The sequence below is a fragment of the Ursus maritimus genome, unplaced genomic scaffold, assembly GCF_017311325.1.
Source record: "Ursus maritimus isolate PB19 unplaced genomic scaffold, ASM1731132v1 scaffold_28, whole genome shotgun sequence".
Lineage (NCBI taxonomy): Eukaryota > Metazoa > Chordata > Mammalia > Carnivora > Ursidae > Ursus > Ursus maritimus.
Window position 1 is genome coordinate 33,406,326 of NW_024425341.1, and position 26,367 is coordinate 33,432,692.

The window sequence follows — 26,367 nt, forward strand, 5'->3', positions numbered from 1 at the left end:
TAATATTTATTGAGTGTTTACTATGTACTAAGGCACCATGCAGTGTTCTCTGCATGCTATACTCATTTAATCCTCGCAACCTCAACACACAGAAGCTATTAAAATCTCCATTGAGGGGCACTTGGGTGGCTCAATCAGTTAAGCAGCGGACTTCTGATTTCTGCTCAGATCATGATCTCAGGGTCCTGGATCAAGCCCCATCAGCCTCCAAGCTCAGCGGGGAGTCTGCTTGAGGGTTCTGTCTCCCTCTGCCCCTCCCCCTGCTCACAAGCATAGGCACGCTCGTTCTCTCTCTCTCTCTCTCTCCAAAAAAAATAAGTAAAACTCTTTTTAAAAAATAAACAAAATTCAATCTCCATTGGAGGAGCCTAGGCTCAGAGAAGTTACCTAATTTTTTTATGGTTGCACAGCTAGTGAGTAAGACCCTGAACCCACAGGAGCCATTCCCAAGCCCATACTCTTGAGCACTAGACTGTGCTGTCTCCTTTTAAATGGTTTTTGCATGTATGTGTATAGGGGAACAGCCAAAAATTAATTTTCTTCTGTGATAAAGAGAAATGAATATCTATGAACCTGTCACAAAAGATTGAATTTTCATAGAAGCTGGTGCAGTCATAATGGCAGTGATGTCTCAATAATAAAGTGTCACTTTTTTTATTTCACAAAATGTAAATTATAGCTGATAATAGGACCCAGGGTTTGCCAGAGTAAAAGTAACAATTGTAGCAACAAACAACGGCTTGGGGAAAATTAATTTATACTGTGAAAGATTTAAGAAACTGTAAGCTATTTATTGAAAACTCCAAACACCACCTTCCAAAATTTAAACTTACTTCCAGTTATTTTCTCAGCTGAAATTAGTAGGCTAAATACCATGTAGAGACGTTGACCGGTGAAAAACAGTGTGTAGAGGACATGTAACCAGTATCAGCAAAGTACAGTGCTCAACAGTGGTAAACATCTGCACACACTCTTCTCTCACCCGCAAATAAAGAAAAATTACTCTCTGTGTGAGTCGCCTTTGAAAAGAGCCAGTTATCTGTGATTTTCCCAAAATAAATTATAGGTTATCTTAGGTGAGTTAAAGATTGTTCAGTTATGTTCATTGTCTTCCCTGGTATCTTCAAGAAAACTAAGAAGAGGAAGACCCAATATATTTTACATAATCATTTAGAAGTCTTATTCTATGAATTTTTCTTAAATATTAAATTTTACGCAGAGACAAAAGCAATAACAAAAGCCCAGAAATTATATTCATTGATATTGATCAGATCCGTGGGTTGTTTTTATGGTTTCCTGCCCCTAGGCTTGTTAGTACTGTATACAGACACCACTGTAATCATTGTCATATCCAAGTTCATGTATCAGTTAAAGATCCAAACATTCATTCATGTGAAAAAATGTTTGTGTTACTTTATGTATAAATGTTCAGAGCTGTCGCTGGCTAGTTAAGTTCCCAAATCAGGGTGCCGAAATGGACCTGATTATTTTTAAATCTAGGAAACCCTAAGCAAATGTGGTTTTGCCTATGTCATTCAGTGAGTACAGATCTAAAGGAGATGTGCGCTACTGACACGCTTATGTACGTGGTCCGGGGGGAGATCACACCACGTGCAAAGACCACGGAACTCCTATATCACATGCTGAACAACACTCATCTCTTTGCGTGAACTGTGTACACACCATCATCAGTGAGTCAGTGTGCTGTCTGCCATCTGAGGGTTCCACGGTTCCTTCCACTATGTAGACATAATCCACAGTGAGGCACGAAATTCTAAACTGAGGGAAAAATTTCTACTGGTTATCTTTACAAAGTTTGCAGCTTATAATGGCACTTTTCCAGCAATGCTCACTTGATGAAATTTGGTTTATCTCATAGCACCTTTTCCATGGAATCTCTTTTTTTCTGGACTGATGTAAATCCAGAAAGTATTCTTTCACTCCCTCGGAATGTCTTAGGGTAGTGTTCCAAACTGAAATGGGGTATTTCGCGCTGGGGTAGGGTGCATGTAAGAAGCCAGTGTGTTTGTACAGATAATTTGTTCACCAAATTTCCAATCTCTAAAAAAGAATAGAATATGTAAAGTTTCAAAAACTGTTTGTTTGAAACAAGTTTTCAAAAATGTATCGCCAATGTTAGGGGAGCAAAAGCTCTTTCAAACACACGTGCACACATGTGAGCCCACATACTCACACAATCTGTTTTTCTGGCACAGCCTCACCGTCTAGTTGTTAAAATCCAAATTAAGTGACTCTTCTAAACAGGATAAAATATTTGTGATGTTTTATTCTAATCTTAGAATGAGAATTCTGTGGTGAAGGGGAACATACTGTAAGGGGTCCGAGTAAATTGTTTTATGACATTTTAAAATTAGATCAGTGCCATAATCCTTCATGTGACAAGGTAATCAGTAGTTGGCAGTGTGTACCAATTAAGGAACATCAGACCAATGGGTGTGCAGCTTGCACACTGATTTAAACAGTTACTGATTGGAATAAATGGATTTAATATATACTTATTTGCAGACTGTTGCTTTTCTGTCATCCTCCAGGAACTGCTAGTGAATAATCTAAGAATGATACCTACTTACAACTTTAATGAGATACTAATGTGAATCATTTTTTAAGTCTGTGTTATAAAGTTTAAGGAAACACACAATGCTAGATAAAAATTTGTCCTCGATTCCAAGGACATTGCGGTAATCGCCATAGTGAAGAATATGGCTGTGTTTTATTATGTACTCATCTGATTGAATTACCCTCTTTTGAAGATGGGCCCCTAAGATTTTATTGTTGTAATTAAACGGAGAAATATTTCCAGCTTTTGGGTTCTGTGCTATTTGCCTGCGTCTAGGCTCTCCAGGAGTCAACTCAGTGGCCCATTGAAAATACTGTACTATTTAATATGCTCCAACCAAGCATACCGTCCACAGTAGAAACAATGAGAATAGAATACTTTGTAACTATATACATCAGCAACTATGTATACACAAACTATTTGTATTTTTCCCTTGTGAGCTAAGGTATATACAACCAACGTGGTTTGCCCTAGTTTCTTCATGTTTTTAAGAATCCTTTTGACAGTAAAAGGAAAGCAAATTTGGCATTGATCCCACTCTGTGTAGACCTCCAAATACCCCAGTTCTCATACATATATCCTCCTTTGACCTTTTTTAAAAATGAGCAACCTTCTTTGGGACTACCACTCAAAAGACATTTCTTATACAGAATTTGTACCTTAAGTGAACTGCTTCTGTTCTTTTATTCTTCAAACTCACTTGTTTTAATTTTTTCTTGCTTTTCTCCCTTAGTTTTATTATCTTGCCAATAGGTTTTCCAAACTTTGGGTTTTTAGAACAGGTTACAGCAATTCTTTTTTTCCAAGATTTTATTTATTTATTTATATGACAGAGAGAGAAAGAGCGCAAGCAGGGGGAGTGGCAGGCAGAGGGAGATGTGGGGCTCAGCAGGGAGCCTGATGTGGGGCTCAATCCCAGAACCCTGGGATCATGACCTGAGCCAAAGGCAGCCACTTAACCGACTGAGCCACCCAGGCGCCCCAGGTTACAGCAGTCCTTATTGTAAAGCTTTCTTTAGTCTACATAAAGTACTCAATTTATAAAGCTGTGTCTATAGATTAATATTTCAAATTAGTTTGGATTTTCATCTTACTTCCTGGTTTCTCCCTTTGTCAATGTTGAATTAAGGATTTCCACATTTTTTTCATCTTATTTTTTCATGCAATCAAGTAAACTTACTGACCATGCCAAAAACAGAAGATGCTTCTGGTCTACCTTACGTAGGTACGTAGTTCTGATTCTTCTGAGTTGTGACACTAGCTGATGTATTAAGTGCGTGGACTTTGGCCACAGACTACCTGGTTGGAATTTTGGCTTTGCCACTTGCTAGCATTTTGACCTTGAGGAAGTCATTTCACTGTACCTCAGTTTCTTCATTTGTGAACTAGGGAAGATAGTAAAAGTACCTATTACCTCATAGGGTGGTGAAAGTTAAGCCATCTCATGTAAAATGCTTAGCATAGTTTTCAGCACTTATGGTAGTTATTGTTCATACTATTGTATGTAGTTAAGGATGGATGGGTTGGAAGAGGGGAGAGGAACAGATGGATGAAGGAGAGGGGAAGGATTTTGGAAACGAGGTATTGCTCACACATGCTTCTCAAAAAGCAGCCCCTGTATTATTCATAGAGTTTCTTCAAAAGCTGCAAACACATGGAAGACATACTAGAACCACCATAATAAGGACACGTAATCATTTTATTCAGCAGACATTAAGAATCCTTTATGAGCCAGGCAATGGGAAGATGGGGATTAGCATGGCCTCGGAGTTCACATTTCCGACGGAGGCGATTCACACATTCAGTCCTAAAAGTCTATATATCATTAAAGCTTTAGATTTTTACAGAATCTCTTAATGAATTGATCGCAGCTACTCCTTGATTCTCCTCTTCTTCTTTCACATTTACCCTTGTGTTCATACTCCTAGACTTCTTCCCTGACAAGGACTCAGTGAGAAAAAAGGAAGAATCAGATAAGTAAAGGAAATGGAGGGACATGGTGCTCATAATTTTGATAGATCAGCAGATGAGACAACAACATGTAGGTAGACTTTCCAAAGCGCTGCTCTTCCTTTCTCGTGTACGTGTTAGGAATTAGAAACTGTTCAAGACTAAAGATGAGCAAAGTCCCTCCTACAGGACCTTAGACTCCAGACTACTACGGGGTACAGACGAGAGTAGATCATTTTATGTGCAGCTCCACCCATCTCCCCCAAAACACAGAGGGGAATATATGGTCATTAGGGGCTTCGGAAAAAGAAATAATTCTTAAAAAAAAAAAAAAATCTAGAGGGGAGTGTGTGAAAAGGATACAATACTGCTCATTTGCTCTGGTGATACTGTAGGTCTCTGGACTACTCATATAATAAAAATATTCTTGATGACCCAAACCTTTCTTCCACATCTACAATTGCACCGAATCTTGGCCCACCAGAACCAGCAAGTAGACCATGGACCTGATGTTAAAGCATGGGCTTGAAAGCCGAACAGTATTTCATCTGTTATGTTCTAGAGATGACTGTGTATCTGAATGTGTTTTGAAAGAAACAATACAGACCAAGAATTAGCTCTGACATTTAAAAGACACGCAACTGCATTCTGCCATTTAAGTTAGACCCACCTGGCCATTTCCCAACGAAGCCATGTAGAAGACATCTACGAGACAGTAAAACTAACCCCTGGCTTTGTAGCTATCTACTTAAATCCATGTTAGGTCAGGAATAATTGCAAAGTACTTCTGATCAAAAAGAGGCATCATGACTGAGATAGTGCCCTTGCACACACTGTCTTTCCCTCCTCAGTCTCTCCATCTATACTCACTGTATCAACTGTATTTATATCATAGGGTTGTGGGGAAGATTAAGTGAAAGCCTAATAGGGCTGAGAGCAGTATCTGGCATAAAGTAAGACTTCATTATTATTTTCAGGGATCAGAGCTGGGATCAGAGTACTTCAGGCATGTCCCCTGCATTCTTCTGAATCTGGTCTGGACCTGGACCAGAGCTAGAAATTTGGAGATCACTAATACATCAGCCAGGTGCTCACAGTCTGCAATTTATAGGACCAGAGCCCATGGAAGAGCTGAAACTACAGACAGCATTTTGTGTCTGTGAGCTTGTATGCATTGTGGGTGGGAGGGGGCAGTCCGTAACTCTTACCACTTTTCTCAGAGATGTGAGACCCCAGAAGGATTAAGAATCACTATCCTACAGGAAATACAGTAATACTCACCCCCTGTGTCCCACGCGGGTCTTTTTAAAAGATAAATAATTGAAACTCCAGGGAAAGTGTTTTATGAATATATTTTACTGGAGCATAGTTTTTTTAAGGGGTCCCATTTTATATGTCTAGCACTGATGTTTATGAGAGTTTTCTTCTATAAAGCAAATTTAAAACTTTTGGCGAGTAGATCTAATAGGAAGGACTTTGTTTTAGCGTCAGAGCACACTCAGTTTTCAAAGAAATTTTTTTGCAGCTTAATGTGCATTTCAGCCATTGTTAGGTATATTAATTTTTAAATATACTGTATTATTTTTACGATTATTGTTCCTAATGGCTTCTTGCAACATGCCTGCGTTTTTCTGATAATTTCCTGTAGTGGCTTATATAATGATGTTTTTATGGTTACAATTATTATTTTTAATAATTATTTGAACCTCGTATATCGACATCTCCTTTTAGCATCTTTATTATTTAGAACGAGGCTTTTGTGGTATTGTCAGAAATTTTAATCTTTGAGGACGAAATATACGGGGTGGTTCTTACCCCCTTCTGTCTTGGTTTGAAATTCTCAGCCTCCAAAAAGAAAACAAGAGAGAGAGAAAGTAACAGCCTCCCAGTTACTCCCTATGACATAAAATGCAAATGACAAATCTTGGTTTCTCTTTCTCGGTACAGATCCTGTTCTTATGGTTGGTTTTAACTGTTTGCAACATTTGTGTTAAATGTTTTTAATAAAGTGTTATATAAATGTTGACCTGCTGTATATTTTAAATATGTTTGCTAATTTCATCTCCACTTTTGTTTGTTCTTTTGACCCAATGACAAACCTACCTTTACCTATAATCAGTCCACTGTTTTGCATAAGTGATTCTGTTTGCTAAGATAATAGGATTGCCTGGATTAAAATAATCCATTCCTCCTTTAAAACTACTAATCCAGATCAGAATTCATTGCATTCCTTAGTTTGGTTGTGTTAACTGAAGTGGACCCAATGTAAAAGCAAAAGACTCTCCGACTAGGATCAGTGTGATTAATTTCTATAAACTAAGAATTCCTTCGAAAATACTACCCTGAGTCAGAAACACCGGAATTTTTAAAGAAGGCACTTTATGTTTAGATCATCGATTGAGCTATTATGAGTCTCTACCAGATTATATAATGTCTGCAAGGGATCATTGAGAAATCATAGGCACGTTATACAGTAGTACATTTTTCTTTTAACGTATGAAAATAGAATCATTTTCATTAAGTTATCATTTCAGAGTCGTACCTAACAGTGTTTCTTCTTCACCTTAATTTCCCCTGCAATATATTGTCAATTAGTTATAAACACTTAGGTTTAAATGCAATTCAAAAGCCTCTAAAGGAATCCTGTGGCAACGTGAAGAATCCTTTTATATCCACAGAACAGATGTGTCAGAAGCATTTATGGTTTTGTTTATGCACATGACAGAACTACCAGACCGGAGTGGCTCGACTGAAAGTTGGAGTTTAAATCATTCTGTTAGGAGTTCTGCTATCACTTGCATGTGTCAGTAATGAAAAATAATCAACATAAGCATCTTTGAAAAGCAATTTTAGATCATTAAAGATGTATGAGTTTTGACAAAGCAAGAAGATTTCAGGCTTATTAAGAATATATTACGTCTCTATGCTGAGCGAAGGGAGAGAGGTATTTATGCCTCCGTTCATGAGGAAAGGTGTAGCCCAATTGTAACCTCATGAAAGATTAAATGGACAGGTACAGTAAAAGACCTCCGTCTTAATCCTGAGTGTTCCTACAGAGCTTTTGTGAGAAACAGACCTGTTCCGGGACGAATCCTGAAAAGAAACAGGGTCTTAGAAGAGTCTGTATTTCATAATAGACTACATATGCGATACGTCACTGTCCATCCGATGGGTCGTCAAGGGCCACTAGGTCATCATTCTCTACAGAATTTACGCATGCCTTTTTCATAGTATATTAAGTTTGCTCCATTTGCTCAAAGATTCGCAATTACTTTCCTTTTTTTGCTTATTTATTAGACATTAAAGTTTGATAATACACAAATACACAAGTGGCTCAAGATAGAAGGAGAGGGCAGCAGGGTTTTGGTGGGTTTATCGCTCAGGTTGAAGAAAGACAGCATCAGAACACACATAAATGGTTCCTCCATGGCTCTGTGTTGTCGTTTTTGCCCTGAACCGTGCAACCCTTACAAAACTACTCCGTTAAAAGCAAACTTTTAAAAATTAGCATTCTTTCTACCCCCCCCCAAACAAGGTTTGTTTAACTCTCATCATCGTAAATTTCCCAACTTCTTTAGTAAAAAAACATTGATTCCATTTGTTCTATTTAGCTATTAAAGTATAATCTTCAGAAGGATCAGGGTGGGTGCATTCCAGATAATCTGTGGAAGGTAGCGTGTGTTTACCCGCACACTTCTCTTGAAAATGCTGAGTATTTCCTGGAATCATGACCGCACTTACTGAAACGTGAATATATTGCAGTTTTAGAAGATAATGAAGTGCGTCTCTGTCGTGTGATGTGAGTCCTATGTCAGCTACAGCTACTCAATTTGCATGTAAATTCTGAAAATTTCCTTGTCCCATGTGACACTTCTGAAATGTCTGTCTGTTCTTTTTTCCTTTTTAATTTCTCAAGCTCACTATTTGGATAAGATAGTTAAAGGTACTGTATACTTGCTCTTTGTTGACATATCTACATATATATCTATATATAACCGTGTATCAGACTGTACTAGGTATGAAAATAGACTGTTTCTCATGCATATTTTTGTAAATTATAAATCAGGCTTACATTATGTGAAATGCCTTGGATTTAAAGTAGTGAGACTTCAATGTCCGTGTCTCATTTTTCTAATTTTGGGTTATCACAGATTTCATTCCTATGTAAAAGCATTAGTTTTCACTGGAACCAAAAACTGAAGATAACAGTACATTTGCTGTTTTTTGTTTATGGTTTTGTTTTGGTTTTTTTTTCCTTGCCTTAAGATCTTCATTGTTGGCAATTCAGCTAATGAGCTTTAAATTCTATCTTGAAGAATCACAAATGCTCAGTCTCTTATCACAAGAATAAGAAATTGTCAATCTAAAGAAGATTCTGGTTAATATATGTAGAGAGAAGTCTCATTTATCCTTATATGGAAATCTCTTTGGCTTCTTCTAAATGTTTCAAAATATATGTGATATCGTAATTTCCGTTCCCTTATTTTCTGAAAAAACGACAAAATTACTATGCATTCTGCAAAGCAGAAACGATTAACGTTGCTCAGCAGAAAACAGCAGATTCTCGTCTCTTCAGTTCTCGTAGAAATAGGTGGAAAATATTTTTTCAGAAGAGAAAATTCCCTCTCCCTTTCTCCTCAGATTACCTATTTTCTATTCCTTGTTTGTGCTTTTCATTAGAATATGGAAATATTCATGGCAATATCCAGGCTTTCCTAGAATAACTCTTGCGTACGTGCAGTAACTGTGGCACGTTTTTGTCAGTGGGGCAATTAAAGCTTTCTTTTTCGTTAAAAAACAAAAACATCCGGAAGGAAAACTTACCTTTTACGTATTGAAAATCCATAGATACAGATGGTAATTGAGAGAAAAGAAGCAGCAAAATTAATCTTATCCTGACCTGATGGTATCCATAAGTATAATTTCATTTTCCCCTGCCACAAAAGACTGTCAAGATATTCTTCTTTCTCTTAGCTCTCATCTTAAGAGACAGAACGCCTCTTTGAGATATGTTCGTTTTGAGCTCCACCGTGGAGGAGGGGAAGCCAATATATGAATAATTCTTTTAAAACGACATAAAACAAACATCTTTAAACAGATTGTTCCCTTAAAGTTTGTCACCGAAGCAAGAGTAGCATTCTAATTATAAGAAGCTAGATAACAAACCCCCATTTGCTCTAGCAAGTATTTTTGGCTCATATGTATTTTATGTCAAATTAGAAATAATTCTGTCCAAAGAGATCTGATTAATAGCTAATTATTCTCGCAATTTTAGAGCATCTAAATCCTCGTGTCTGCAGCGTCATATCACAGTCATAGACAAGAACACCAAACTCTCTACCTAAGTGTCCATCCTCATAAACAGATCATGTTGGCCGCATGCCAGATATCATCAGTAGGACGTGGCAAAAATTGTTTTTTTTTTTAATGTCATGTTAGACTGAAACAATTATAGATTTTGGATATATTAAATTATTTTAATTGTTTCCCAAATTTTCCCTCCTTGCCCATAAAAGCAGACAAGATAGGATATAAAGGTAACAGCATAAAAGCCTTAGGGAGATTGTCACAAATATCACTCTTCGCTCTCTGTCTTGAAGCACGTCACTACCGTGTTTTTGTTCAGTCTCTCAATGTTTTATTGTGGTCCTTATGGTATTTCATTTTGTCCGTCCTAAGTAATCAAATATGCACAGCTATTACATTTAGTTGGAAATCCTGTCGGTCCTGTCCCATCCGTATGCAGCCTGAATCCTGATGTTTGTTAGAATAGATGCTAAGCTGCTTCACTATTTCCTGGGCTTTGCTTATTCTGTGAAAAGGAATGTACTCTTGGCATAAAGTATAGTCATCGAGACTGGCCTATACTTTGTGCAGTTATTTAATGCACTGTAATTTCACATGAATGTACGGCAACTCTGAGGCCAGATAAAATTAACGTTCTCTTTTTAACATCGTTCACATCCTCATACCCACTTTCATGCTTTCGAATTTAGAGGGAATTTTTTAAAGCAACAAGGTGCTTTAAGAAGGCATGTCCCAATGAGTGGCTGGTGATGTCTACAACAGATTAAAAATCTATATCAGGGATTCTGAAATTATCTTGTCGAGATGCTTTTTCACACCATACAATCAACCTTGTTGCTTTGCTAAAGGAAAAAAAAATTAAGTTAATTTTGTCTGGCCTGCGGCTAGCTAGTGGATCGTTGCATATATTTCTGTCCTGCACAGGTAAGTGGTGTCTCAAGGGTCAGGCCAATCAAAGATGCCACTTGGATAAGAATTAGATTCCTTAGAGACTGTTGCTGTTTCTATCCATGTGCAATTACAGTATTTGTGCTGTTTACAAAGGCCTGTTCCCACTAAGTGTCCCTTATCTGTTTATTTTAGGTGCAGAAAACTTTCAATACTCAAATCACTTGCGTTTTCCTTCTTTGTCTCCTTTGACAGAGGGTTGTCCCGGGCTGTGCAACAGCAATGGAAGGTGTACGCTGGACCAAAACGGCTGGCATTGTGTTTGCCAGCCAGGGTGGAGAGGAGCAGGGTGTGATGTAGCCATGGAGACCCTCTGCGCAGACAGCAAGGACAACGAAGGAGGTAAGAAGTGCTGAGCGCGGAAACAAGCGTGTGCCAGAGCACCGGTTTAGAAGTTACATACTTATCTGGTGCCAAAAAAATCGGATCCCCATAGATTCGGTTGATTGAAAAATGTATGAGTGCTAATCGAGTGATTTTGCTCCCTATTTTCCCTGAAACAAATGCAAGATTATTATCATTCAGGGAAAAGGCAAGGTAACCAAGCTACTGTATAATGTACATTGTTCTCCATCACTTTTCCTAATCTCCAGATGACGAGTCTCCTCATCATGTTATATACGGCCCTGTGAATTGGGAGCTCTAAAGCAATATTTTAAAAACTAAACGTTCCAAAAGACGCTGGGCAATTCCCAAGCTCTTCTGATGAAAGGCACGGATGAAAAAAATGAAATAGTAAAGAAAACAGCCTCCTTGAAGCCGTACTCCCCGTGTCTGTTTATCCTAAACTTCACATTCTGCTCAAAGACTGATATTCCACCCAGTGTAGGCCCTTGGTTAAGGAGTAATTCTTTCCCCTGTTGTGCGCATTTTCATTTCAGAGAATAACGAGTGAGAGCTGGTGATTACTTCTCCAGTGATGAAATGGGTGCCCCTGGTAGCTGCTCAGTTTTGGCATACCTTTAGGACTGAGTTTTTAGACGGGATTCGGTTCCTACCTGGGCCTCTGTGCCACTTGCTCTGTGCATTAGAATGTGTTTCCCCACCCCCTCCTTCGTTCCACCTGCTCTCCGGGAATGTCCGCAGGAGCAGTCTAGTGTTGGTGACGAGTGCAGCCTTTGGAGTCAGGTCTTCACTCTGCCTTGCACCTATGTGACTTTACAGTTGCTTCGTCTGTGACGTAGGAACAAAAGCGTTTTTGAAAGGGCTAAGCGAGAGAATGTAGGTACTTAGTACACCGCCAGGCACATAGTGTGTCGTAAGTAGCAGCTGCTAGGACTCCATTTTCCTTCCGCTTTCATCTTGGCTAGCTGAAACTCATGGGAGGTTGTCAGGGAAGATTAACAGTCTTTCTTTCCTACACAGAGTGGACTTAACTACTGTTCTCTGGGAAGCAAAGTGACTAGAACCAACCCTCAATCTCCCCGCTTCCATTCCCCCAATGCACGTGCGCACATACTACACGCGCACACGGACGCGCATGCGCGCACTAGCCTGTGCCTACCATCATTCTCAAACTAAATGTTACTTGTGTCTCATCTTCCAGACCGCGCGCTACCATTCTCCCCTTTATTTTCTAGCAAACCATACAGTTTTCCTTTTTTTTTTTTTTTTTAACTTGGGCTGTCAAGAAACCTGAGCCACAAATTTGAGCCAAAGCTTCTTTTCCTTTTTCTTCTGATAGATACGGTGGTCCTTAGCCCTCAAAGCTTTTCCTGCCCAGTGGTACCTTGTTGCCTCAACCCCCCCCCTTAACCGTGCACTTTGTAGAAATGGCAGCATTAATTCTCTCCAACCGCAGCCCACACGGCAGCTTTCCTCATTGCTTTTCCCCAAGAAGCCGCTGTCCCATTGTTTCTGTTGCCTAGGGAGGAAGGAGTGCTTCTTTCCCTCCTTGATCGTATATTCCAGATTTTGTCTTCTAAAAGAAGATTACATTGAGGAGGTTACACAAACTCTCTCAGAGGGAAGCAGACTGCAGGGCCAGGTCTGCAGAGACATGGCAGAGTAATTTAGGGGCTAATCAATTCTTTAGTGCTGTTATCAGCTAAGGAGGTTTTTCCCCTGCCTCAAAATTTATCAGCTGTGAATTGGCCTGTTCCCCCTTTGTTTATTCTTATTAGCATGAAACTATGCTATCTCTAGGCTTCCCTCTCCAAGGGGAAATCTGAGCCGGTAGAAGACCTCCTGTGGATTCTTTACTTATCTCATATAATTTGTATTCCTGTCGCTAACCTAATTTTGTTGATCTTCTGAGAAGGAATCTCAATGCCAGCTTTATTACATCCTGAGATCATAACCCAGGTACGGCTTTATAACCTAAGCCAGAGGGTTTTTTGAACTTAAGCATGGACTGTGTGAATAAAGACAGTATTTTCCACACCAAACCCCAAATCCCCAAGGCACATAATCTGGCCATTAAGGCTATCATCATCACTATATGAGGTCAGTAGAGCAGAATGTTTAAAACAAGGCCTGTACCTGAAATTTCCTGACGTATGCTAACTTATGCTGATATAGACCCATTGTTCAAAGTAAGTTTGTTGTCAGATGGCGAATTTGCCAGAAAGTAGCTAAGTAGTTTAACATGTTAAGTGACTAAGGAGGAAGGACAAATGAAAAGGTTGATTTGGCCCTAACCAGCATGACATACAAACAGCTACTAGTCCAGTCTGAGCAACATTGTACAACATGATCTTTGTTTAAAAAAAGAAAAGAACAGAACAAAGAAGGTTGCTTACTATTCCCAGAACTGAAGAAAATACATTAAAAAGTTTTAGAAAGGACAACGTATTTGGGGAAATAGTTCTATTTTTCCTTAGTCCAAGTATCTTCCTTCCCCTCTAAAATGTACTTTTCTTTACCGAATCTGGCTTGCCCCATCCCCACTGTCTTAAGACTACAGACCCTCAAGATCTAAATCCCACTAAATAGGCGTTCCTCTCTGCCCGTCGAGTCCCATTTCTCCTTTATGTCTCTAAAATGCGTAAGAAAAGGCAGTCTTACGAGGGAATTCTTCAGGAGACACAGAAGGAAGAGACTACCAGTAAAATGGATTGGGGGAATTCATCTGTAGCCTCTCCCTCAACATCTAAACAGTCATAAGAAGTCAGTCTCCTGTTCAGGTGGACCTCGTTTCTTTAAGGCTCAAATAAACTCTTGTCATGCACTCAGGGTCACCAGCATTTCAGAACTAAGGGCAGTCTTTTACCCCCGGTAAAGGCTCTGACAAAGATCCCCACTCTGTATGGAATCGACTAGGGGCCTCCTCAGACTGCTTCTCAAATCTGGCTCCGGGTCAGAGGCTGTCGGAGCAGATCCTCTGGACAGAGGCAGGCAACAGAATAGAAGAGTTTTCAGTCACACAGTGGAAGTGAGAACTGAACGGTCGCTGGACCAGGTAATTGTGTAACATCTCCCAGCAGAGCGTGGAGACACTTGGGAGCGACCTCACCATATCCTGCCCTGGTTGAGAAAGCTTTCAGGGCGAACATCAGCAGTGCCTGCCTAGCCCTGGCTTATACATATTTCTTCTTCAACTCTTTCTGCACCTACGAAGTCAGCCTCCCTCTGGGCTGAGCCATTTCCCGTTCATATCCCAGAACTCACTCTGGTGATGAAGTTGCAGAGACCAGAGAGCAGGCAGGTGAAGAGCTGGGAACCGGTCACCAGTAAGTGCAGTGTGACCAAGCCTGGGGTGTCAGACCGTGAGCCTGTGTGCTGCCCCGTTCTGTAGCTACTCCAGTGTCCCCCCAGTCAGCTTCTGGAAGTGGCCCCGTCTGTCTCACAGCGCGCTCTGCCTCACGCTTCAGCTCCCCTCCACAAGGCTAGCCCTCGTGTTTGCTATTCTCACCAGGAGAGACTCTCTGGTGCCACGTGATAGAAATTCCACTCAAACGGTATTAAGCTTTAGAAAAAAGAAACATTTATTAGCTTACATAACTGAAAAATTCAGAGATAGCTGCACCTAGGTGTTTGAACAATGGTAACAGAAATCTGGGTTAATTCATCTGTCAACTCTGCCTTATCCCACGTTGGCACCATTCTTTGTCTCTTCCTCAGAATGACCCCCAGCAGCTCTGGCTTTACGTCGCACAGCGTAAGTACCCCCGTACAAGGAGAATAACAGCCTTTCTCAATGGTTACAGGAGGCCTAGGTCTGAGGCGGACCTTCATCGGCCTGAGTTATGTCCCTTGCCCGAAGAAAAACTGACATTCTATCACCAGAAGAAAGGAGTATGGATGCTGGATAGGCAGAAAATCAGACTCTACTACAGGAATACTAACAGCCGTTCATAGCATTTCGTTTTAGTAGCACCAGGGAATATACTCCAGTAACTAGTTCGTATAGCTCGTAGTCTTCTGTTACTCCCAGGACGAATTCTGCTATTCTTTATCTCCTCCTTTCCCCCCAAATGATAGCCTTCTCACATGAGAACAAGAAGAGCAGTGCCGAGCCTCGGTGCGCTTTCCACGCCCCAGGTTGGCAAAGCGCTCTCCAGTTCTCTCTACATACTTTTCCAAGCATCGTTGTTTTTACCATGCATACCCGCTGAGAATCTCATTCAGTAGAGGGTTTCTTGATTTTAAATAGCTCCCCTTATGCAAGCATCAAAATGCAAAAGCTTGCCAGAGGCAATTCTACCTTTACAGCAACTCCAGATACTTATGAACAAGACAGTTTCTTGGGGCGCCAGGGTGGCTCAGTCGGTTGAGCATCCGACTTGATCTCAGTTCAGATCTTGATCTAGGGGTCGTGAGTTCAAGCCCCGCACTGGACTCTACACTGGGCGTGGAGCCTACTTAAAAAAAATTGTTTTAAATAAATAAACAAGATTGTTTCTCCAAAACATGTTATCATCGTTACCATGTTCCCATCTGTCTAGACAGGGTTCCTTTTGACATCTTGCTTCCCTGTCTGGTCCTCCAGTGGATGGCTCCCCTGTGGGTTCCTAAGGCATGGGACTCCAGCCGTCTCTTAGAGATTGGGTGGTTGAGGACAGAAAAATACTAGCCTTTATGCAAGAATAGGCGCATGCCAAAATACAGTGCCAGGAGTGACACATCTTACTTGTAATTAGTTAGTTGTGGGTTTGGGGGGGGGGTTTTGTCCTTCAGAAGTATTAGTTTGTGGGGATATGTCAGGAAGGTGGACCTAGAAGAGGCTTTTTTTTTTTTTAAGTGGAGGCTGATGACAATGGAGAGGAAAGCACAATGCAATTGAGGTTATTCAGAAATTAGAAAGATAAAAACAGGAGAGAGAGGAAGAGAGAACACAAACAGAAGGTTCAGACTGCGAGAAAATGTGGGAGTGCGCTAGCAATAAAACCCAGAAGTGGAAAAATGAATGAAATGTTAATGTAAGCAGCAGAATGAGTATGGCGAGTGGGCAGGGCCATCTAAGTTTGGAGATTACCAGATGAAAATAAGGAAATGTTTGAAAATAGATTCCTTAAAAAGTTCTAGCAGAAAGATGGGACTACTGTGTTCTCCAAACACATATTAAAATAAAATTTAAATAAATAAAATAGTACCAGAATTGGGAAGAAAGAGGGGGGGATGTCTTTAAGAAAAGAAGGAGAAGAGGAAGAAGAAGCAAAAGGAAGGAAGGGAGAAAAGAAGGAAGTTAGGAAGGAAGGAGGGAAGAAGGAAAAGAGAAAAAAAGAGCAAAAAAGGATTACAGGAGATCATAAGTACTTCCGGAGGAAAGATTCCAGGTGTCAGAACACAGGAGTGGCCCTCAGAATCTCAGAGCATTAAAATACATTTTCCTGGTAGATCATGATCTGGGGGAAAAATTACTACGAGTTTGAAAGACTCTGCTGGCTCCTGCTTTAGGGGAGAGACTCGGGTTTATGTGAACCCTTTTGCTCTGCACAGAATTTTTAGAGCAGTGTCGGTTGCATTGGAGGAGCGAGAAGTCCAGCTTGTACCCTCCGACGCAGAGCACCCCAGTAGCTGCCCGATGGCACACAAGGAACACGACGTTTTACCACTATACTTCGGAGACAAAAATCGAGCCACACAGGCTGGACCTCAAAGTCCTCCCTATAATTTACAGCCAGTACCAGGAACTGCTACTTCAGGTTTCAAAATATAGAAATGGGCAGGACACGGAACGTCCTCAGAAACAGGTCTGCTTGATCCACATGTCTCCACCTTAAGAGCCTCTGTGTTAATGGCGAGAGTTGGTCGTGGTAGCCGCAGTGTACGGGGAGTGCTTTCGCGCTCTCAAAGACTTAACTGCTGTCAGCAGCTGGCTGTGCGTTCTTCTGCCCCTCCTTCAGTGGATTTAGAGGCACGTTTATGTTTTTAAAGTGAAATAGGATAGGTGCTGTTCTAAATTTGATTCTGCCAAAGAATCTTTTTTTATTATTATTATTATGGTCAATTAGCCAGCATATAGTACATCATTAGTTTTTGATGTAGTGTTCAACGATTCATTAGTTGCGTATAACACCCAGTGCTCATCACCACACCTTAACACCCATCACCTGGCCAGGTCATCCCCCCCCGCCCCGAAACCCTCAGTTTGGTTCCAAGAGTCCAGAGTCTCTCATGGTTCGTCTCCCTCCCTGATTTCTCCCCCTTCAGTTTTCCCTCCCTTCCCCTGTGGTCCTCTGTGCTATTCCTTATGTTCCACATATGAGTGAAACCATATGATAATTGTCTTTCTCTGCTTGACTTATTTCATTTAGCTTATTCGCCTCCAGTTCCATCCATGTCAATGCAAATGGTGGGTAATCATCCTTTCTGATGGCTGAGTAATATTCCATTGTATATATGAACCACATCTTCTTTATCCATTCATCTGTTGAAGGCATCTCGACTCTTTCCACAGTTTGGCTCTTGTGGACATTGCTGCTATGAACACTGGGGTGCATGTGCCCCTTCAGATCACTGCATCTGTATCGTAGGGGTAAATACCTAGTAGTGCAATTGCTGGGTCGTAGGGTAGCTCTATTTTTAAGGTCTTGAGGAATCTCCATACTGGTTCCAGACTGGCTGTACCAACTTGCATTCCCACCAACAGTGTAAGAGGGTTCCCCTTTCTCCACATCCTCTCCAACACTTGTTGTTTCCTATCTTTTTAGAGATTTTTTTCAAGCCAGTAAACAGAGGTCTGCCTCATTCTTTATAATAGAAACCCAGATATAGTCATTAATTTTACCACTACTACATTAATAATGATAATTATAATAACCTAGTTGTTTCTTTTGTTCTTTTTTTGCTCTTAGCGTAAAGACAAATCTGTAGTGAATCTCTGTGTCTGTGTGTGTGTGTGTATCTTCATATAAATCCTTGTGTGAATATACAAGTATTTCTTTTGGACAGATTTCAAGAAGTGAAATTCCTAGGTCGAGGGGTATTTAAATTTTTAATTTTCATAGTCAAATCGCCTTGCAGGTAGGTTTCGCCCCCATGCACTTCATCGGTACGAGAGTGCTTCTTTTCTCCATATCTATAGTGTGTACATAATCATCGTACACAAACAAAACTGTCCAACAAGTGAAAAGTAGGAATTTTGTCTGACAGGTGAAAATGATTCCATTTTTATTGCTTTAATTTGTATTTCTCTAATTATTGGTTCGATTGGTGATCCTTATCCATGCTTCTTGGCCATTGTATTTCTTCTTTTGATAAGTGCTTATTTATTTCTCTTGCCTATTTTTTCCCTATTAGTGGCTTGACTTTTCCCTTTTAATTTTTAGGACTTCTTTGTATATGCTGCTTGGCAATTCTCTGTTAGGCATGTTGCGGGTATTGTATCCCAGGTTTTCACTTCTCTTTTAACTTTGCTGGTGCTGTCGGTCATCACGCAGCAGTTCTCATTGACATGAGGTAGATTGGGATGAGGCGTATCTTTTCACAAATTCTGGGTTGTGTGTCTTCAACAATGCACAGGACCCTTTCCCTTTGTAAGATTATACATAGTGTTTCATATCATGTCTTCTAATGCTTTTTTATAATTGTCTGGATTGGTTAATTCCAATTAATCAAGAACATTTTAAAATAACCACTGGGGTAAAAAAGAAACCAGAACTCAAGGATGAGCATAGTACGAAGGGTGGGAGAAGGGTAAGAAAAGAAAACCAAGAGGGTGTCTCTGCTGCACCTGCAAGACATCATTGTGATGTGCTTCGATCTAATTCTCTCTAGAAACAATCCATTCCTCCATACCTCCAGCAGATACATTGTATGCTGATTTGGTGCCAACAAGTATAGTAGATAGCGAGGGTACAGTGGTGAACTCAGCTGTCAAAGAGCTTCCTGACCCATGGCCTGAGCTGCTGGCTGAAGGAATGGGAAGAGGGGCTGGGGGTCTGGGGAATAGGGGGCTAGAGAGCAGGACAGAGGTTCTCCAGGCAAAGGAAACAATAATGATGAAAGCTTTTAAAAGCCACAGTAAGGAGTTCTAACTACTCAGAAGGCAGTAGAGGCCAAATAAAGGACGTAGTTTCGCTAGAGAAGTGAAGTTATCCGATCTGACTTCTGCAGTGATGACTCTGATGGAGTGTGGAGGATGAACAGCTGGGACGAGGCTGGAACCCGGAAATCAGACGGTGGTAGAGACCTCCTCCAGAGATGACCATGGTGGCCCGAAGGGCCGTTTCAGTGACATGGAAAGAAAGAGACTGATTCAAGAGATATTTGGGGTGGAGAAAAGAAGGACGTGGTAATTGATTAGGTGCAGAGAAAAAGAGAGAAGTGGAGTCAAGGATGACACTCAGGTTTCTACATTGAGAGACCGGGTGGGTGGATGGTGGAACCATTTGTTGAAATAGGAAATACAGAAGAAAAGAGCATGTTTAGAGAAGGTTAGATATGCTATGTTTTAGACCCACTGTTTTTGATGCCTGTGTAATATCCAAATGGAAATATCTAGAAGGCAGTTCGTGGATTTGAAGTGCAGGAGAATGATCAGCCTGGAGACATATGTGAACATAGAGACGAAAACTGCAAAGAGATATGCACACAAAAAACCAAGAATAGTCAGAAACCCAAACATGATTCCAATTCAGTCATAAATGAATTTCATGCATATCACAGAATGGTGACTCTAAAAAGTAATGGAAGTCTTACCTATACACTTTGAAAATTCTCAAGTCTACAGATAAATTATTCCATCAGAACTTCTATCTCTACCTCTAACTTGGGAGGAGGGAAAGGGGCTTCCAAATACTGTGGGGAAGGACATTAATTATCTTTTGAGTAAAAAAAGAAAATTCATGACACTTTATCCAGTCAGTAAATCAAGGTTTGGAAAAACAGGTTCAGGCATCCTCAGCTACTTGAAAGAAGCAGGTGAGCTTTGACAAGCAGATCAAGGCCAGCAGAGGAGTAACCTAGGAAAAGACCTGGAGTCAGAAGTTGTAATAATCTGGCAAATATGCATTGTCTAAATTTGCCAGAAACAATGTCAAGAATGATTTGAAGAATACAAGGAAATAGGGCAGGGTAAAAACAAGCAAGATCAGAGGCTGGCAAGCTATGACTTCTGGGCCAAAGGCTGTTTTTGTAAATAAAGTTTTATTGGAACACACCCATTCATTTCCATAATGTCTACGGCTGCTTTAGCTCTGTAAAGGTAGGGTTGAACAGTTGCAACAGAGACTGCAGTGGCCTACGAAGCCTGAATTATTTACTGTCTGGCCCTTTGCAAAGTAAGTTTGCCAACCGCTATTACGGTCCAACGAAAGCCTAAGGTAAGATGAGAACATGTTTTAAAATGGTAACTATGGGTGCCTGGGTGTTCAGTTCGTTGGGCATCTGCCTTTGGCTCAGGTCATGATCCTGGGGTCCTGGGATTGAGCCCCAAATCGGGCTCCCTGCTCGGTGGGGAACCTGCTTCTCCCTCTGGCACTCCCCCTGCTTGTTCCCTCTCTCTCTCAAATAAATAAATAAATAAATATTTTAAAAATAAAGATAATAAAATGATAATTAGAGAAATAATGTTCAGGATTGAGTGGACAGAAGCATAAACTAAATTATCTGCTTTACATCAATGTACCACTTATATTGCAAAGAAAGAAAGGGTCTTAACTGATCATTGAAGTTGTTATTCAGTGGGTTTTGAGCATTTCTGATTTTTTAAGATTTTTTTATGATTAATTCCATTAGATATGAAGTCTACACCAATAAAAATTTAAACCAACCCAATATTCCTGGTACTAAAAGGAATCTCGATGATTTCGAGAAGCTATTCCACAAAGACAATTTTACTACAGTGGACATTTGGGCAAGTGGGTAATCCACTTCGTTGTTCTAGATAGCCCTGGCTATGTAAGTATGCAGAATGAAAAATGTTTTCTCAAGTTATAGGGAGCCAGATTCATAACCATCCATCACTTGCTTGGGCAAGTTACTGATAAACTCCACAAACAAATAACAAACTGTACGTCCCTGCTTCGTGGCTGTTGAAAATGAGATTCTTTCTCTGATTGATGTTAGCAGAGAGGCTTGTAAAAATGCATTTCCAACGGATTAGTTCAGAAGGTGTCAGTCTCGTGCAGTTTTATGACCTGCAGACTACATGCCAGATGTACATTTGCTTTTTATAAACTAACAAAGATGAACAACTAAATTTGAGCATTCCTCCCTGGCAACTCTACCACAATTGCCTAGAGGAAGATACTGTAGTTGTAGTGTGTGGGAGGAGGGGACGAGGGCATTTAACCTTTAATTTGTAAGATTAATGGAGATAATCTACAATCACTGGAAGTACTTCCTCTAGTGAGTAGTTTCTATTTAGGTGAAAGAATGAATGTAAGGGAAAAACCTGCAAGAACATAAAATATTTGTGGTAAATGATTCTCCCAAGCATATGCACACCCATTCAAAAGTCATGGAGTAAGAACTCTTAAATATATCATAAAACACGTAATCAAAGATTCCTTATAGTCTCAATAGACAATCATGGATTGTTACTGAAGGAGTTTTATTTTTTAATTGGTTTCTTTTGAAGCCAGAAATGATATTGGAGCAATAGTTCAATAGTCTATGACTTTAAAAATCTGAGTCTTAATAACTGCTTCTATTTCTTTGAGAGAGAGAGAGAAAAAATATATACAGGTATTGCATTATTATAGCTTCGTGGAAAGTAAGCCTATAGTGTAGTTTTATCTTTCTTCCAGAAATACAGAGAAATATTTAGACATTTTTCATCTTCATGTCCTTTTGCCTAAGAAAGTCGTATTTTGATATATTTATATAAAGTTTCAAAACTCAGTTTCATTTGAGTTGCTTAAAACATGATTTAAAATTTTTATCAAAGGAATGAAACTACACTTTCAAATAATTAACACATTTTTAAAAAAATATAACAGACATCTACATAAAAATGTAACTGTGATAAGGAAACAATATATAAGAAGGTCTGCGTGTCAGAAATTCTGACTCACGTGGTAATAAAAAATTTAAAATACTAATGTAAAAGGAGTCCAACACCATAAATTTAATTCGAGTATTCATGTATTAAGCTTGTTTTTCATCTACAAGGGAAATAGTAAAGGGATTTTTAGTTGCTGTCTCTAGATAAACGAAGTCTCTTTCACTTTTAAGTGACAAAATCTAACCCAAACAGACGTAAGGAAGAAGAGAATAGCTTGGCTTCTGCAGCTGAAAAGCCCAAGAGCTCAGGTATATCTTGCTGCAAAAACCCTAAAGATGCCAGGATGACCTGTTGTTTTTCTGTCCAGCTCTTGGTTCTGGTTCTTGAATGGCTGCATTGCCAGAAAGGTTCTCCTACAGTAGCAGCTGGATTGAAGCAGCGACCCCAACCTCACAGCCTTACAGCTCCAAGCTTCGGGGGAAGGGGGGAGGGTGGATCTCTGCAGACAGTTCCTGAAATTCACTCCAGTTAGACAAGTTAGGTCAAATGGACACTTCTGAACCAAACATGAAAGGGGAAATGCACACAGATGAGCGGTGGGACAGATGGATATGTAAATGAATGTGTAGAGCTGTTGCCCAAAGAAGAGGAAATGAGCATTGGGAGAACTCACAAGTGTTCGCCACATTCTGCTTCAGGTGGGCAAAGTGACTTAAGGACATTGATCCAGGACCCCTCATCTCTTGTTTCTGACCTTGCCTGTGTTGTTGTTGACCTACTTTTAGACTGGCCAACGTAACTCAATTTAGTCTATTTTCTTGCATCTTGGTTTGCTGTCAGATAATGAAGGGGCAAACTTATATTCTATTAATAAGAGTGGCCTAAAGCCAAAACAAACGGGTAGTGTTTTTTTTTTTTTCAAATAAAAGTTATTTAAAAAGCCCTCGTGTAAATAAAATATGTAGGTCAACTAGATATTTTCAACTGAGTTTGCCATAATAGGGTCACACTAAGACTTGAGACTTGGGTTTGAAGATTTGAAAAACATTTGTCCGATCTCCCAAGAATGATTTCGAGTCTTCAGAAACTGATGTTTTTATTAATCTACACCGAGAAATGTCATTGCCAAGCAGACCAAAATTCATGTGTCAGCTGGTGAGTGAAAGAATGATCTTAAGGGATAATGTCACCAAATCATCATAACCTGACTCTCTTATCCATTAATGAGTTGGTTTATATGTTTCAAACAAAATACTTACATGGGCCATGGAATGTGGTTTCCTTTTGATGTTCCTGGAAAAGGCACTAGCAAATTCTATCCATTACACGTTTCACATTACCAGCGCTGTAGGTCAACTTTTTTATGGCAGGCTTCTTATCATTTCCAATATTACGGCTCACTTACATTTGTCACATTTTAGAGTAATACCTCCATTTTAGCGGAGGCATAGAAGGGGCTCAGGATCCTGTTTAACATTTAAGAGATGCCTTAATTTTATTTGGAATACACTTTACCTTCCTTGGGAAAGCTATTTCCTTGAAAGGTGGTTGGCTCATCTCATCCATTATATGTTGATTTGTACTTGCTTCACTTCACGGACTTTCATTTTCTGACCCTTCCCCAAATTTTAGAACTCCCTACGTAGGTCCCGAACCACTGACCCATCGTGCACACTATGTTAACTCCTAGTGCATTTTCTCTAAAACAGAGAAGGCTTCAGTAATTATACTTAAAACAAATCTGTAGTCCTTCCTACTCCTACTAGATTGTCCTAAGCAGTAATTTTTTAAATTCTTACTCAGAATCAGCTATCTCCAACCCAAACATTTACTCTACGTGAAAGAGGCTGCAAGTCTTGTATTAATATTTTATCTGTTTGCAAAAAGTTTGCCTCGTAGAAATTACTCTCCAATGAGGGGAAGATTCACTGGATCTGAAAGAAAACAAACCAACGAACAAAACACGGTGCACATCACCGCGTAACGAGAGGACTCCTCTCACTGGCTTACACTTATCTCTGCAGATGGGCTCGTTGACTGTATGGATCCTGATTGCTGTTTACAGAGTTCCTGCCAAAACCAGCCCTACTGCCGCGGACTGCCTGATCCTCAGGACGTCATCAGCCAAAGCCTACAGTCCCCCTCGCAGCAAGCTGCCAAATCTTTCTATGATAGAATCAGTTTTCTTATAGGGTCTGATAGCACCCATGTCATACCCGGAGAAAGTCCTTTCAATAAGAGGTTAGTGCATTTTCTTCTTACATAGATTTGTAGTGATGTTGTCAATAGTTCCATGCACTTTATATGAAATGCTGATGACAGTGAATTTTAGGAAAGTGCTTTTCCTTCATAATGCAGTTTTTCCTCCTTCGGCAAATTCCTCACCAAACTTCACATTTCAAGCATTTTTGACACAGTTCACGCGCTTTGTCAAATTCAGTACCTGAGCCATAACAGGACATTCCATTAAGGAGTCAATAAATCTTCATTTAACTAGTTGATTTTGTTAGCACAGTTGGAAATGTTTCAAAAGAAGCAGTGAAAAGACCCCAAAAGTCAAAACAGAAGTGAGCTTTTTTTTTTTTTAAAGCTGAGCTCGCTAAATAATATAAATTATGAATTAATGTAATGGAACTGCTAACGGCATGGCAGTGGGATTGCATAAGCTGTTTGGTGCTTTACAGAACAGTAATGACCTGAAAATAAACCAGTAAGTGAAAGCAGGTGTCTTGTGTCTCACTGAGTAAAAGAAGATGATTTACACTAGAACTCCTGGATCTGCAGTAATTTAACAGCATTAATGCAGTTAGACCCAGCGGTTGATTAAAAGTTGCTGCACAAATGTGCCTTATTGCCCCCTTAAATCTTGTACTTCCTGGTCCCTGCAGATTTACGGATTGCCTTGGAATTAATTGGAAGGTATACTTTTCTTCATGTAAGCACCAGATATATGACTTATGAAAAAGCGCAGTTTATAATTTTAAAAAATCCTTCTCTAAATTACGGGTCTTGATAACTCTCCAAAACCAGATTGCAACAAATTAAAACCCAGGGTAAACACCAGGCATTTAGAGAATGTGAATTGCCCTGAATTAAAAGGGGGCATTGTCTTGGGACTATTTCAGGTCTGGTTTTTGTGAATCACAAGTGTGTGTGGCCGTGTTATTTTATCCTTAGGTTGAATTATCTCTAAATCATGCTAATGTTGGCCTGAGAAGACAAATGTTCATTTTAATTCTTCTGCTTTTCCCACAGCCTTGTATCCGTCATCAGAGGCCAAGTACTAACTGCTGACGGAACTCCACTTATCGGAGTAAATGTCTCATTTTTCCATTACCCAGAATATGGGTATACTATTACCCGCCAGGACGGAATGTGAGTTAGTCCACTGCACTCTCTCTGTTTAGAATATTTTCAGTATAAAAACTAGACATTCTTATGTCTCCCAGTATGTTTTATTATCTTTTAATATAGAACTGCAACAAATTTAGGCTCCAGAAATCTGTGACAGTGCGTGTGGCAGAGACTTAAAGCCACGTGCTCATGTAGTTCCTTAAAAGTTGGCTCCATTTGCCAACACATGGTAACAGTGTTGTGGTTTCGTAGGAGAATTTTCTTTGTTTTAGAAGATTCATGTTGAACTATTCAGAAATGACCTTCCATAATACCTACAACTTAAGTTTAGATGGTTCTGAAAAAAATGAGTAGATGGGTAGAGAGATAAAGCAAGTTTTGGAAGATGTTAATGAATTGTTGAATCTAAGGAAAACATATATGGGTGCTCATTGAATAATGACTTTAATATTCCTGTAGATTTGAAACTGTATCATATACAAGTTGGGAGAAAAGTTGGTTTTCTTTGTAAAGCATATTTATTGAAGGAGCCGAGTGTTGTTGGAAGGTGTATGGGATCCAGATAATTCACTAAGTAATCTTGTTTTTTCTTAGGTTTGATTTGGTGGCAAATGGTGGGGCTTCTCTTACTTTGGTATTTGAACGCTCCCCATTCCTCACTCAGTATCATACCGTGTGGATTCCATGGAATGTCTTTTATGTGATGGATACCCTCGTCATGAAGAAGGAAGAGAATGACATTCCCAGCTGTGATCTGAGTGGATTTGTGAGACCAAATCCCATCATCGTGTCTTCTCCTTTATCTACTTTTTTCAGATCTTCTCCTGAAGACAGCCCCATTATTCCCGAAACACAGGTAGAATGTTCTAGCAGGTAGTACTTTTAAGGAAACTATTTT

General features: G+C 39.9%; 1 protein-coding gene across 1 annotated transcript in view; it reads left to right on the plus strand.

Moving 5' to 3' along the window:
* The window catches only part of TENM3 (teneurin transmembrane protein 3), a 586,425-nt gene that overhangs the window by 501,911 nt on the left and 58,147 nt on the right, over positions 1-26,367 (plus strand). Inside the window, exons 13-16 of the mRNA XM_040643363.1 lie at positions 10,979-11,125; positions 24,140-24,356; positions 25,371-25,490; positions 26,064-26,325. Of these exons, the coding sequence (XP_040499297.1) occupies positions 10,979-11,125; positions 24,140-24,356; positions 25,371-25,490; positions 26,064-26,325 (746 nt within the window). The remainder of the gene's footprint in view (positions 1-10,978; positions 11,126-24,139; positions 24,357-25,370; positions 25,491-26,063; positions 26,326-26,367) is intronic.